This window comes from Glycine soja, chromosome 14 (genome assembly GCF_004193775.1).
Source record: "Glycine soja cultivar W05 chromosome 14, ASM419377v2, whole genome shotgun sequence".
NCBI lineage: Eukaryota > Viridiplantae > Streptophyta > Magnoliopsida > Fabales > Fabaceae > Glycine > Glycine soja.
Genome location: NC_041015.1, coordinates 2,381,511 through 2,394,961, shown reverse-complemented (window position 1 = coordinate 2,394,961; position 13,451 = coordinate 2,381,511). Strand labels below are relative to the sequence as shown.

At 30.4% G+C, this 13,451-nt stretch overlaps 2 protein-coding genes across 2 annotated transcripts; both read left to right on the top strand.

The window, feature by feature from the left end:
* The first annotated feature begins 2,814 nt into the window (after positions 1-2,814).
* On the top strand, positions 2,815-5,075 carry LOC114385127 (oxygen-evolving enhancer protein 2, chloroplastic-like). The gene is made up of 4 exons (XM_028345108.1): positions 2,815-3,153; positions 3,957-4,189; positions 4,533-4,583; positions 4,670-5,075. The coding sequence occupies exons 1-4, from the start codon at positions 2,904-2,906 to the stop codon at positions 4,928-4,930; spliced, it is 795 nt and encodes a 264-aa protein (XP_028200909.1). The 5' UTR covers positions 2,815-2,903; the 3' UTR covers positions 4,931-5,075.
* Positions 5,076-7,579: 2,504 nt separating this feature from the next.
* Positions 7,580-11,788, top strand: LOC114384782 (WD repeat-containing protein 26 homolog). The gene is made up of 5 exons (XM_028344569.1): positions 7,580-7,773; positions 8,414-9,290; positions 9,705-9,806; positions 10,084-10,713; positions 11,420-11,788. Exons 2-5 carry the CDS (start codon positions 8,520-8,522, stop codon positions 11,633-11,635), a joined length of 1,719 nt encoding a protein of 572 aa, XP_028200370.1. The 5' UTR covers positions 7,580-7,773; positions 8,414-8,519; the 3' UTR covers positions 11,636-11,788.
* Positions 11,789-13,451: the final 1,663 nt, after the last annotated feature.

Sequence of the window (13,451 nt, the reverse complement as noted above, 5' to 3'; positions counted from 1 at the left end):
CTGTCCTTTTTTTTTAGTTAAATATAATTGTCATGATTGTCATGTTAAAAAGTTATTCCTTTTGTTTTTAATTATGATTTTTTTAACTAATTCATGCTTTTAATAAAAGAATTAATTTAGTTAATTACATTAAATTTTTCTACTAATTATACTATCATTTTAAAATTATTATTTTTATCTCTCTATGTATTTAATAATTTATTATTAATGTTTGGAAAATGAATAATTAATTAAAAATATGTAGAGAAAAAATAACTAATATATCTAAAAATTAAAAAAAATATCTGATAAAAAGAGAAAAATAAATTTTTAAAAAGTATTTTATAATTAGGGACGAATGAAATATTAGACCGCAACTGCTTATGATTGTGAGCGATTTTTAGAAGTAGTTAAAAAAGATAAATTAAGAATAAAAAATATGTACACTAGATGAAATGACTGGCTTTATTAATAGTTATAGATTAATAAAAGTAAAGGTTCTTTTTTTTTGCTGAAATTTTTTTAAACAAACAGGGCTGGTTGGATAAGTTTCAGACTATAGATATTTATAGAAAAATAAAAATAAATAAATTTTTTTATAAAGTTAAAATTATTTTTTTCATGCGACACAAGCTTGTTTCATTTTTTATTTTTTCCTACAAATATTTATAGAATTTTTTTTCCAAATAGACTTATACAACTATAAAATAATAGTTATGAATTAAATTGATTTTATTAACCATGTATTGGCAATACAAATTTTTTAACATTGTCAATCAGCTAAAAAAATATCATTCGTATAATTTTTTTTAAATTATTATATATGATAAATTGTGATTGAATAATGAAATAAAATTAATTAATAACATTATTATATATATATATATATATTACTATTTTTTATTATTAATTTTATATTACTGTAAATAGATTTTGTTAATTATTTTATGATTTTTTATTTCTTAAAGTGATGATTTAATGATAGAAATGTGAGTTATAAAAAAGAAGATGTTATTTTTATTTTTATTGAAAATAAAAAAATTATACTATTTTATATATTCTTTTATAATTCATATAATAATTAATTATTTATTATTTTTTTAACCAATAGTTTAGACACACTCAATACCATCCGAACAAGAAAGATAAAAATGTAGTATCTGAATAAAGAACTAGCCATAATTGAGCCCTTCGTCTGCACTAGTCTTCTGAAGCTCTTCGTCATTTCCCATTTGGGATTTTTGGAGTTCGAGCCACAATGCAGTATACTACTAGTCTTGAGAGCAATGAGCATCTCTAATGTTTGATCAATTGATTCATTAAGTTTTTTTAAAAAAATTTATTTTTGTGGGTTCTACAAATGATAGCTTTGACGCCTACCACTTTGGGCTTAAATGAATTCATGATCTAGAGTTTTATCCCATTAATTCCTTGATTGTAACTTTATATTGGAAATATTGTTCCAGATAAGCTAGTATTTATGATTGTAAACATTAACAGCAATGAATTGCACCAAATTGACTACTTGAGTAAAGCAAAAAATATTTTAAGGATCGAGTTGATTACAGAACTGAAGAAGAGCTAATTAACAATTTCCACACTATATGGTTATAGTCTTTAGCCGTATTAGAGCTTATATTAGTTAAAATTTAGGTTTTATTATATTTTTAGTTTATCTATTTTTTAATTTTGTATTATGAATTTCTGATTTTTATTTCCACAAATTATTCCTTTATTATTTCAATTGTTTTATTTTTATTTATCTATTAATATCTAATATATTTAACAACAATATCAATGAGACATTATATTACACGTCCTAGCGGCACATTCATACTAGCACGATATTCTATGGCATGCCTACGTCAACACGCCCATTAAATATTTATATTTTAAGCTAACAAAGAAATTAATATTACACGATTAAAATAATTAAATCAATCAATAAATTATTAGTTTAAGCGGTAATAGATTTAATTTGTTTAAATAATATATCAAATTTGATCATTATAAGTGAAAAAAATGTAATTGTTGGAAGGAGAGTAGTTAATCAAAATCCAAAAAAAAAAATTAATCAACAAAATTGTTAAATATTTCACCCGACATAATTAGATCAAATCCATGAGAAAAAAAATAAGAAAGACAATTTATAAAATTAGAACTAAAAAGATAATTAAACTTAAAGAAATATTAATAATATATTTTCTAATACACTTTTTTATGACCTTCTTTATTATTAATTGAAATTTAAGAGAAATAATAAATTTTGATGAATTTTACTTTTGATTTAATAAGGGATTTTATAATTGAAAATAAATTTCACGTATTCCTCTTGAGACTTGTCCATATCGTAAATCGTTAAGTCGATCCTCTTTGGAGGAACTCAAAGTAATATAAAAAAAATGAAATGATATTGAGGGTAATAAGAGCAAGAATAGGAGAATCCGTATAATTTGCTTTATAGTTTTTAATAACTTTAAAACAAATAATAGAACGTGGAATTGAAAAAAAAAATACTATTAGAATCTGTAGCTATGCTCTTCGACCTAATAATATCTAAAGCACAAAGCGATTGGAAGTTGGTCTATTTTGTTTTGGAAGTTAGTCTTTAATTTTGAACAAAAATATTAAAAACAAGTACTTGAACAGATACAAGACCATATATAACACAAAGTAATGAATATGACAGTGTCTTGTCCCAAAATGGGTATGGCATGAGGCAGATGAGAATACGTGATACGACGTGGCACCAATGAGAGCCTCAATTACCTTATCCCACATCGACAATCTAATCCAATTTTCCCAATCATCCTCTTCCAATATCCTCGTTGCCACATAACACACATTGAAACTAAACTCCAACAAGTTCCTACCATAGTCTGAGGAAAGTGAGTGAGAGAAAGAGATCGCAGACACAGAGCAGAATGGCTTCTACCCAATGTTTCTTGCACCACCATGCTCTTACCACCCCTGCCAGTGCCAGATCCCCATCACTACGCATCTTGGTTAGCACCAAGCCTAACCAGCTTGTTTGCAAGGCACAGAAACAACAAACACCACAAGAGGATATTGATGTCAGCCCAATCTCTCGCCGGTTAGCTCTAACTGTGCTCATTGGTGCTGCTGCTGTTGGCTCCAAAGTCCAACCTGCTGATGCAGCCTATGGTGAAGCTGGTATTTCACTATCTCTCTTTTTATGATCATGCAATATTAAACTCTAATGATGATAACAGCTCATTAGTCTTTGGCTTTTGAAGATGAAATGCTCATTTGCATGATTATAATTTTTTTATACTGTCCACTGCTTGCAAAGATCATGCCATGCTTCAGGAAAAATATGTTATTTTTTGGTGCCATGAAAAATCATTGACCACCCAAATGGCTAGCTGCAAATTGCTTTACTTTGCTTTGAACTGAATTCTAACATGCACATAACTAAAGTGTTACCATAATCTACTTTTGATTTAGTGATTTTTGTGAATTGTCCACTCTTTACTACTCGGTGAGTGATCATAAACCACCAATCACATGGATCAATTAGTAAGGGGTTTTTCCAGCTTAATTAGTGATCTAAAGTTCGAGGTCTAGGTGTGCAGTGCAGTTGAGTTGAATATGCTAAAGGAAAGCTTTACTGCCGTAGATACCTGTGGTCTATGCTAAAGAATATAGTGATTATAGGATACAATCTAAGGGTAGGAATTTAGATAGTTCTTGATGGTAGAAGTCGATAACTAAATCAATTCAGATGCTTAGACTATTTTGAAGAATAAGGTCGCTCAAACCTTGTGCAGAAATTATAATTGAAAGAATGGAGTTGGCAAAGATTATTAGACTCTAAAATAACCATTTGGTCATAAAGTCTCGAACGTGTCAAGGATCAACTTATCTCAAAGGTTTAAGTTGTTAGGTGGGAGTTGATCCCTCTAATAATGGGGATGACATGATTTATTTGAGCAACTTGCTTGTTTTGCTTGCAGCCAATGTGTTTGGAAAGCCAAAGACAGACACAGATTTCCTGCCATACAATGGAGATGGATTCAAACTATCTATTCCCTCAAAGTGGAACCCAAGCAAAGAAGTTGAGTACACGGGTCAGGTTGTTAGATATGAGGATAACTTTGACTCAACCACCAACGTGGTTGTCACCATCACTCCAACTGATAAGAAGTCCATCACTGACTATGGTTCACCCGAAGAGTTCCTCTCTAAGGTAAACCTGTTTTAAACTAGTACTTCTGTTTGTTTTCTAATCAATAAGGAACACTTATATATAGCCCCATTAATGTACAGTTTTTATGTTTCAAGTACCCACCAAATCACTGAAATAATGACCAAATTTAGTAAAGAAAAATTGTTTATCTTACTAATTCTGGAACCACTAAGTTTTAGTGACAATTTTCTTTTTCAATTGCATATAGATTATTGCCTCACTAATTTTAACTTTTTTAGTATACATTCAAAAAGAAAAATGGTAATATATGAATTTTTGAAGACAGTGACACCAGTTTCTACTTTCTGGCTGAAATTCAAGATTTGGCGTTTCTTCGTTACAGGTGGATTATTTACTAGGAAAACAGGCCTTCTTCGGCGAAACACAAGCTGAGGTAAGTGATTGATGATCAAACACGAATGAATGTGGCAAATATCATCATTGCATGTCCTAACTGAATTCTGAACTGGAATTGCACAGGGTGGTTTTGATCCAAATGCAGTGGCCACGGCTAACATCTTAGAGACTGCAACACCTGTGATTGACGGGAAGCCATACTATTTTTTGTCTGTGTTGACAAGAACTGCTGATGGAGATGAAGGTGGCAAGCACCACATAATTAGAGCAACTGTAAAAGATGGAAAACTGTTCATTTGCAAGGCTCAAGCTGGAGACAAGAGGTGGTTTAAGGGAGCAAGAAGATTTGTGGAGAGCGCAGCAAGTTCTTTCAGTGTTGCTTAAAAAACTTCAACAGCGGGTTATATATATATATGCTATGTGTAAATCAACCTTTCAGTGCTATCTATGGTTTCACGAGTTTCATAATTTAAGGGACTTGGTTGGATTAAGTATCTGAATACTTAATGTCTCCTTCGTTAAGCTGCTACAAGGAGTATGCATTTTCGTAACAAGGCTTAAATTTTTATTCAAGAGAAACAATTATCTCAAGGAAATTAAAAACTGTAAAATGTTGATTTTGAAACGTAGTTAATTGAAATAGACCAAAGAAAAGAAATAAGCATAAAGAACTATGGAGTCTTCTAACCCTGGACTGCATAGGACAAAACAGAAATTGATAATTTATAAGGACAAAACTTAGTAATCTGCATTAAAGATCAATGTAGATTACTATGGTGAAACTCAAATACCAATGAACTGCATTTAAGTTTTTGTCTGTTATTATTCTGTGGGGTCAAATTGTGATTTGACCATTCCAATATCATGATTAATAGGAGCCAGGTTTGATCATTAGTCTGTCTACGGTATGGTCTAATGGTTTGATTATTGGGAGCCACTGAGCCAATTTCGAGACAAGGCAATAGCTAAACGTAGACTACAAACCATAAAAGTTGTAGTCTCTTATCCTGAAAATAAAAAGAAGTAAACATATCAATGATCTCCATAAAATTTAATAAATTTGTTTTACAGAAGAATATTAAATATATCTAAATATAATAAATTAAAATAATTAAAATTCAATAACAATTCGGGTTACTAATTTCAATTATTGTCATTCCAGTTAACTATAAAGTGTGGAAATTTTAAATAGAGGAACAATAGTCTATTATCCTCACAATAGAAGAAATAATAGTGATAAATTATTATTATCCTCAAGAAATCGGAAATAATTTATCCCCACAAAATCGGAGATGAGAGGTGAAAGATAGTTTAAATCTAATACATAAGTTTTTATGATTATACTTATTTATCATAAAAAACGAAAAATATTTATATTCTATAATTAAAGTAAATATATATTGAGTCCAACTGAGTTGGTTAAGTACATACGTTATTGTAAACTCCTCTAATCATCTTTGATTCCTAGATAATATATATATATATATATATATATATATATCAAGTAGCCTCAATAAAATTTGTTTATCGAAAAATATTAAATATATCTAAATATAACAATTGTTAGTGGAATAAATCTAGACAAAAAAAATCTAGATCCCTTGATTCTTATTAATGATCACACTAAGTGTAAGGAATTTAAATAAAGGAACAACAGAGTAGAGAAAATTATCGAAAATTTTAAATTTAATACAAGTGAGTGAAATTTAAAACGTGACAAAATGGGCCCAATCTATCAGCCTATAAATAAGACTGGGTCAGGTTCTTAAATTTAGTCCGAAGAGAATTGAGCCAATTCGGCCTAATTTGACAAATGTATGCTTGAGAACTACTGACTTATTTAATCTGACATTTTTCCCCCTTATAAAAGTTATATAAATCAATTTCATGAAATGTGTGCTTTAAAGAAATCAATTTCATTGGTTAATGAATCCCACCATACTGTTTGTATTGCATCTAACCTATCTGCGCATTTGTTATTTTTCTTGTAAATTATCAGCAGCCGAGTCTATATGAACTATTGAGGTAAAATGAGTAAAAAAAGTGTAAAAAAAAAAAACAAATGAGGTTATGCTGATTAATATTGTTATTATAGAGTTATACACTATATTATAGATTAAGATAGTTTTTTTTTCAAAAATAAGTGAATGTAAATTAATAAATCTTTAGAATATCCATTTTTATTATAACTAGTTATTTGGAGTGAGTGGAAATGTCTGACACGACCATGACTCGATAATTTAAAATGTCCACGATACCCATATATAATAAAATGTCCACGATAGACATATCATATATAATAAAATGTGATTAAACAATAATGCAGAGGGTATAATCCTTTACTTTACTCTTACTATAATACTGAAATGAAGTTAGTTGCGTGAGAAAAGAGAACCGAGAAGGCAAACGCGTGATGGTTTAAGAAACAAGGAAGGAAAGGCATATACCAATTACCAAACCAAAAGAAACTGTATCTAGCTAAGGGTAGTGATTGTCATTTCACCAGACACAAGGGAAAGTTATAAAAGAGAAGACTAGAAAAAGAAAAACAAAAAAAAAGGGAGAGAAATCCAGTAGAAACTGGGTGTAAAACTAAAATGTATTGGTGCCAATTATTTGCCAATTTTATAAGTTATTAATTTTTGTAGGATAAATTTGGCTAATTATATTCCACTAATCAATTTTTTTTTCTTCATTCACTTGAACTCAAGGCCGTCAAATTCATTAGGAACAACATAAAATTATATAATAATTAGTAATATAATACAATAAAGGAGTTGAATGGGCATGTATCACAATATAAAATAATTATATATTATTGTTTAATAATAAATCATTGTTTATATGATATTTGTGATGATTATGATACAAGTAAACAAATTTATCATAATAAATTATAATTGAATATCGATATAAAATCATTTTATATTATATATATATATATATATATATATATATATATATATATTCTCTATAGGAAAAAAAATCCTAAATGAATAGAAATATTCATAGTTATAATTTTAAAAAAATAGTATTATATTATATTTTACGAATATATGTTGTCATTCTTTGCAGCACAAGCAGAAAAGGAGAAGGTTTGGGATTTTAGAGCGTATGTGGTTTTGGTTGGTAACTGAAGAGTGTGTGGAGGAAGAAGAAGGAATCGGCGGTGTTCAACTGACGATCGCATCTCAAAGTTTGGTCACGATCGTTGCTTTGCTTGTTCGGTAAGTCGGTGGATGGATCATCACCGTCTTTATCTTCTTCTCAACTTATTGGATCTGCCACTTCTGATTCCGATTGTTCTATCTTATCTTATTTCTGTTACTCTTGCAATTGTCTCTGTTTGTTTCCTCGGAAAATGCATATTTAATTTGTTTATTATTATTATTTATTTATTTTGCAATTTTATCTGCTAGGCGTCACGCAATCTCTCTTGTTTCGATAGATGATTATAAATTTGGTAGAAACATTGTGCTTTCAAGTAACTAAGCTTGGATTCTTGCATCTTGCATTATTGTTATTATTTTTATTGTTGTTGCTGTTGTTTCAATTTGAGGAATCTGTTTGCTGTTTTAGCTTCTTTTTGTCTGGACTCAGTTTATTGTACGTACTGTTGTTGTTTCTGTTCTCTATGCATACATTTTTTTTTTTAATTTGTTGTTTCAATTTGTTTCTTGTGTTATTTGTTATGCTAATTAAGTTTGTGTTAGTTTCTATACAGACAGTTTTGTTTTCTCTACTGCCATTTTCTAAGCTTATGTTAATTTGTTGATTCAATTTGAGGAATTTGTTTTCTATTTTAGATTGTTTTTCAGGTCATGGTTTTATTGTACTTACTGTTGTTGTTTGTGTTTTTCTATGCAGACATTTTTTTCCCTTGTGGTTTTTCTGAGGCATTTTCTTAGTTGTATGGTTGTTTGTGTTGTTTTCTCGCTGCTGAAATTATATATGGGCTAAGGGGGCACTTTTCATGGGAGGTGTGGAAGATGAAGAACCATCCATGAAACGAATGAAATTATCCTCTAAAGGATTAGTTGGCTTGTCTAACGGTTCTTCTAAAGAGCCTGTTGGAGGCTTGTCCAGTGACTTGATGGCTCGGCCCCTACCATCCAAAGGGGACGAACATGTTGGTTCCAAAGGGGTTATAAAGAAAGAAGAATTTGTCAGGATAATTGCAAAGGCATTATACTCTCTTGGTTACGGAAAGAGTGGGGCACATCTAGAGGAGGAGTCTGGAATACCTTTACACTCTCCTGGGGTAAATCTGTTTATGCAGCAAATACTTGATGGAAATTGGGATGACAGCGTAGCCACATTGTATAAAATTGGTCTGGCAGATGAAAGTATGGTCAGGTCAGCTTCATTCTTAATATTGGAGCAGAAATTTTTTGAGCTTCTAAATGGTGAAAAGGTCATGGAAGCGTTGAAGACCTTGAGGACAGAGATTGCTCCACTTTGCATTAATAGTAGTAGAATTCGAGAACTTTCTTCCTGCTTAGTTTCAGCATCTTCTAGGCTAGACATTCTAAGGGTGAGGTCTCGATCAAAGCTTCTGGAGGAATTGCAGAAACTGCTTCCCCCTACAGTAATGATACCTGAAAAGAGGTTGGAGCATCTAGTTGAACAAGCCCTAATCTTGCAACGAGAGGCATGCCCATTTCATAATTCATTGGATAAGGAGATGTCATTATATTCAGATCATCATTGTGGAAAAGATCAGATACCTTCCAGTACATTACAGGTTAGAAATGATGTGTCTAATAGATATTGTTGACTTGTTAATTAGTAGTGGTAGTGGAAGCAGCTTCCTCCTTTCTGTTTGCCTATTGCAGACTAGAACTCTGTTCATTAGCTTTTCTTTTGCATTTACTTTTTCTTGATTATAAAGTTATGTTTACTAGATTTGCGAATGCTAAACTGTGGCATCTTGGAAATGGATGTGAATATCATGTGATTATTGTTAAAATGCACTTCCTTTCTTGTAAATGAGATTTATGTATCATTAGTTGGATTCAAGGGAGGGGAAACGAGAAAAGGTAAAGAACTTGTCTTCAGTTCCATTGATCCATTCTTTTGCTATTTCTTTACAACGATCACCCTGCCTTTACTTTCTATAGCATATTCTGATGTTATTTTCTTATTAATATTGCAACAGATATTAGAAGCACATGATGACGAAGTCTGGTTTGTACAATTTTCGCATAATGGGAAATATTTAGCTTCAGCATCAAAAGATCAAACTGCAATAATTTGGGAGGTAATATTTGATACTGATCTGAGAATTTACATTTTTTCTTTTCTGTTCTCTTTCATATTTTTTATATGAACTGATAAATGTGTTTTTATTGCTTGTGTTTTGATTCTGTCATCATACTGCCAATCCAAATCCTAGTTGTAATGTTTTACTTCTGATGCCCACCCACCCACCCAATGGATCAAGACACAAGAATTGCTCTCTAACACACTCACGCACTAATAAAATATGGCTTAATGCTATGAAATTAGGTCTCACTTTTTAAATTTTGTTTAAATAGGTTGGCATAAATGGAAGACTGTCTGTAAAGCATAGATTATCTGGTCACCAGAAGCCTGTTTCTTCTGTTTCATGGAGTCCTAATGACCAGGAGCTCCTCACATGTGGAGTGGAGGAGGCTATTAGGCGTTGGGATGTCTCTACTGGCAAATGCCTCCAAATTTATGAAAAAGCCGGTGCTGGTCTAGTCTCCTGTTCATGGTTTCCATGTGGGAAATATATACTTTGTGGCTTAAGTGACAAGAGCATTTGCATGTGGGAATTAGATGGGAAAGAAGTGGAGTCTTGGAAAGGACAAAAAACCCTTAAGATATCTGATTTGGAAATAACAGATGACGGGGAAGAGATTCTAAGTATTTGTAAAGCCAATGTGGTACTGTTATTCAATAGAGAAACAAAGGATGAGAGATTTATTGAAGAGTATGAAACAATAACCTCGTTTTCTTTATCAAATGATAACAAATTCTTGTTGGTTAATCTTTTGAACCAAGAAATTCATCTATGGAACATTGAAGGTGATCCTAAGCTTGTTGGCAAGTACAAAGGTCATAAACGCGCCCGGTTTATTATCAGGTCTTGCTTTGGTGGCCTGAAGCAAGCTTTTATTGCTAGTGGAAGTGAGGATTCACAGGTATGAGTCTTCGATCATCATTGATCAAAATGGGAAAATATTCATCAAGTGTAATTTTTAGAATTTACAAATTGAAAGCCTTGATGTTTGTATCTCTCTGTTAAATGTTTTTATTTTTTAAAAGCTGTCTCCATAATTTGTTAAAATAAGTTACTTTTTCTTCAAAATAAGTTCCACATGCACTTGATGCAGGCTATCGAGGGTCATTAAAATATTGGCATAAAAGACACATGAAATGGTGCTTTGTTCTCTGATTGATAAACTGTACATCTTTATAAATAAGTTGAATGAATTCAACTACAACTATTATAATGTTCAAGAATGACGGGCTTCTGTATTATTTATTCTAATTTATCTTGATAAAAGTTGGAATTCTGCTTGATATGCTCTGTATTTAAATCTGTTGGGGTTCCCTTATGTATTCTTCTCGGCCATCAGTTTGTGATTATAACACCAAAGGAAATCCACATTTACTAGTTTCTAGTTGTGGTGTTTAGTAGATTTTCCATGAGGAATATAGATACAAGATGTATCTTAGATTGATAAGAATTTTGCAGCCTTTAAGCTTCTTTCTTTTGGATATGAAACAATACAGCATGTAGGACTCCTGCAATGTTATTGGCATTATTAACCAAACTTCTTATCATAGTGAATTCTATTGGATAAATTTAGAGAATTATTAAACTTGCATTCGGTATCTTTGTAGGTTTACATATGGCACAGAAGCTCAGGGGAGCTAATAGAAGCATTGGCTGGTCATTCAGGATCTGTTAATTGTGTGAGCTGGAATCCAGCAAACCCCCACATGTTAGCCTCAGCCAGTGATGACCGAACAATTAGGGTATGGGGCCTAAATTGTCTGCACAACAAGTACCAAAATGTTCACAGCAATGGCATCCATTACTGCAATGGGGGAACTTAGTATGACAAACTCATTCCAATTGATTTCTCTTTTTTATCATTGCAATTGTGTAAATACCGTTACTATTATCTCAAGTGGACCATTCATGCCAAACATGCATGTGACTTTTCATATATATATCTCATAATAAATCCGTGTTCCATTAATGTCAAACTGCGATGGGAGACTTTGTCTTGTTTTAACAAGTGTCGCTGCCATACGAGGGTTTGCTAGAATACCTTGGTGAGGATTTCTAGACATTGGATGGTGGATAAATTCAACTCAATTGTTTTTGACAGACAGAACTCCATATGATTGAGTTTGGGTTCTCTGTTTCCCGAGATTCAAGTTTGCGTTTGGGGTTGTAAATACTAAATACCTAGCCTCAAATTGGCCATTGTTAATATTAGAGTTAGGATTTTATTCTCACTCTCATTTCTCGTAATTATTGAAAATACAAATTATTATAATGATTAAGTTTGATTGATTATAAATGAAAAAGAAATATTGAAAGAATTTTATTTTCTTAAACAAATCCACTCAAATTAATTTCAATTACTTGAAACTTGACATAATTTTTAGATTTGCGGAGTTCTATTAAAAAAAAAAAAAACTAAACATTCTCAAGTAATGACTAAGCGTAAATGTTTTTATCTAATGTAACTATTAGGTCATGCTCGAAAATATATTTAACTAATTTAAAATGAGCATATGAAGGGAAAAGGTAAAAGCAATTTTATTGTTCAAATATAAGCATGTGAAGTGAAAAAGTAAAAACATTTATTATTTAAATATGATTGATTCTCATAAAAAATACATATGACATTTAAAAATACACGTCTATTGTTGATTTAAAATAAAATAAATTATAAATATAATTAATTTAAAAGTCTTGTTAACCAGTGTATTAATAATTAAGGAAAAAAAGTTTTTAATGTGAAAATGATGGGGAAAGACAACAAAATTATGAAAAGTGCAATTTTATGTGGTCCAAAAAAAATTTTCTACTCTTAATTTTTTAATCAATATTCTTAAAATATTAATTAACAATTTGCCTTAATTTAAAAGGAGGTAGATATACTCTTACGTTTACACTTTACATAAGAGTCTATTTTAGAAAAGTTAGAATGTTAGATACTTAAATGTAAATGTAAGCATATATACAAACACACAAGGGTTAAAACTATTAGGCTATATTAAAGTTAAAGTTGAATAATTTAGATAATATTCAAGTTTTATTTTTGACAAAAATAATTATTAATTATATTTTATTTATCATTCGATCAAACTTTGGATTAATCAAATTTTTTTTCTTTAATAAACAAATGATTAATAAAAAAAAAACCATCAGACCCCTCAAAAGAGAAATTTTGAAAGATTTTTGTGCATTTTAATGAAGTAGGGATGGTTATAGTTTTCCATGAACATGTTATAACAATTTGTTTTGGTAAACGAAGGAAAAGAAACAACAAATAGAAAATTATACTCTAGGGAAAGGAAGAAGCAAAGCATATGCTAATAATAGCCCGTGTATTTTAAGTAAAAATAACAAGCATCTCGGATATTATAGGAATTTATTTTTCTTATTTTAAGTGAAAATATAAAAGTGATACTACTACAAATTTAAAATTAAGGCGAAAAGAGCAAAATTCTTAAAAAAAAATGAAAAAAATAACCGCATGCATTAAAGTTAACAACTAAATTTATTTATTTTTCGTAATATCAGATATTTAGTAAATTAGTAGTGTCTTTCAAACACTTTACTAGTTTTCTTCCAACAAAAAAATTAAAATAGTTGCAAAAAGAACAAATACATATATTTTTTTTTATATAAATA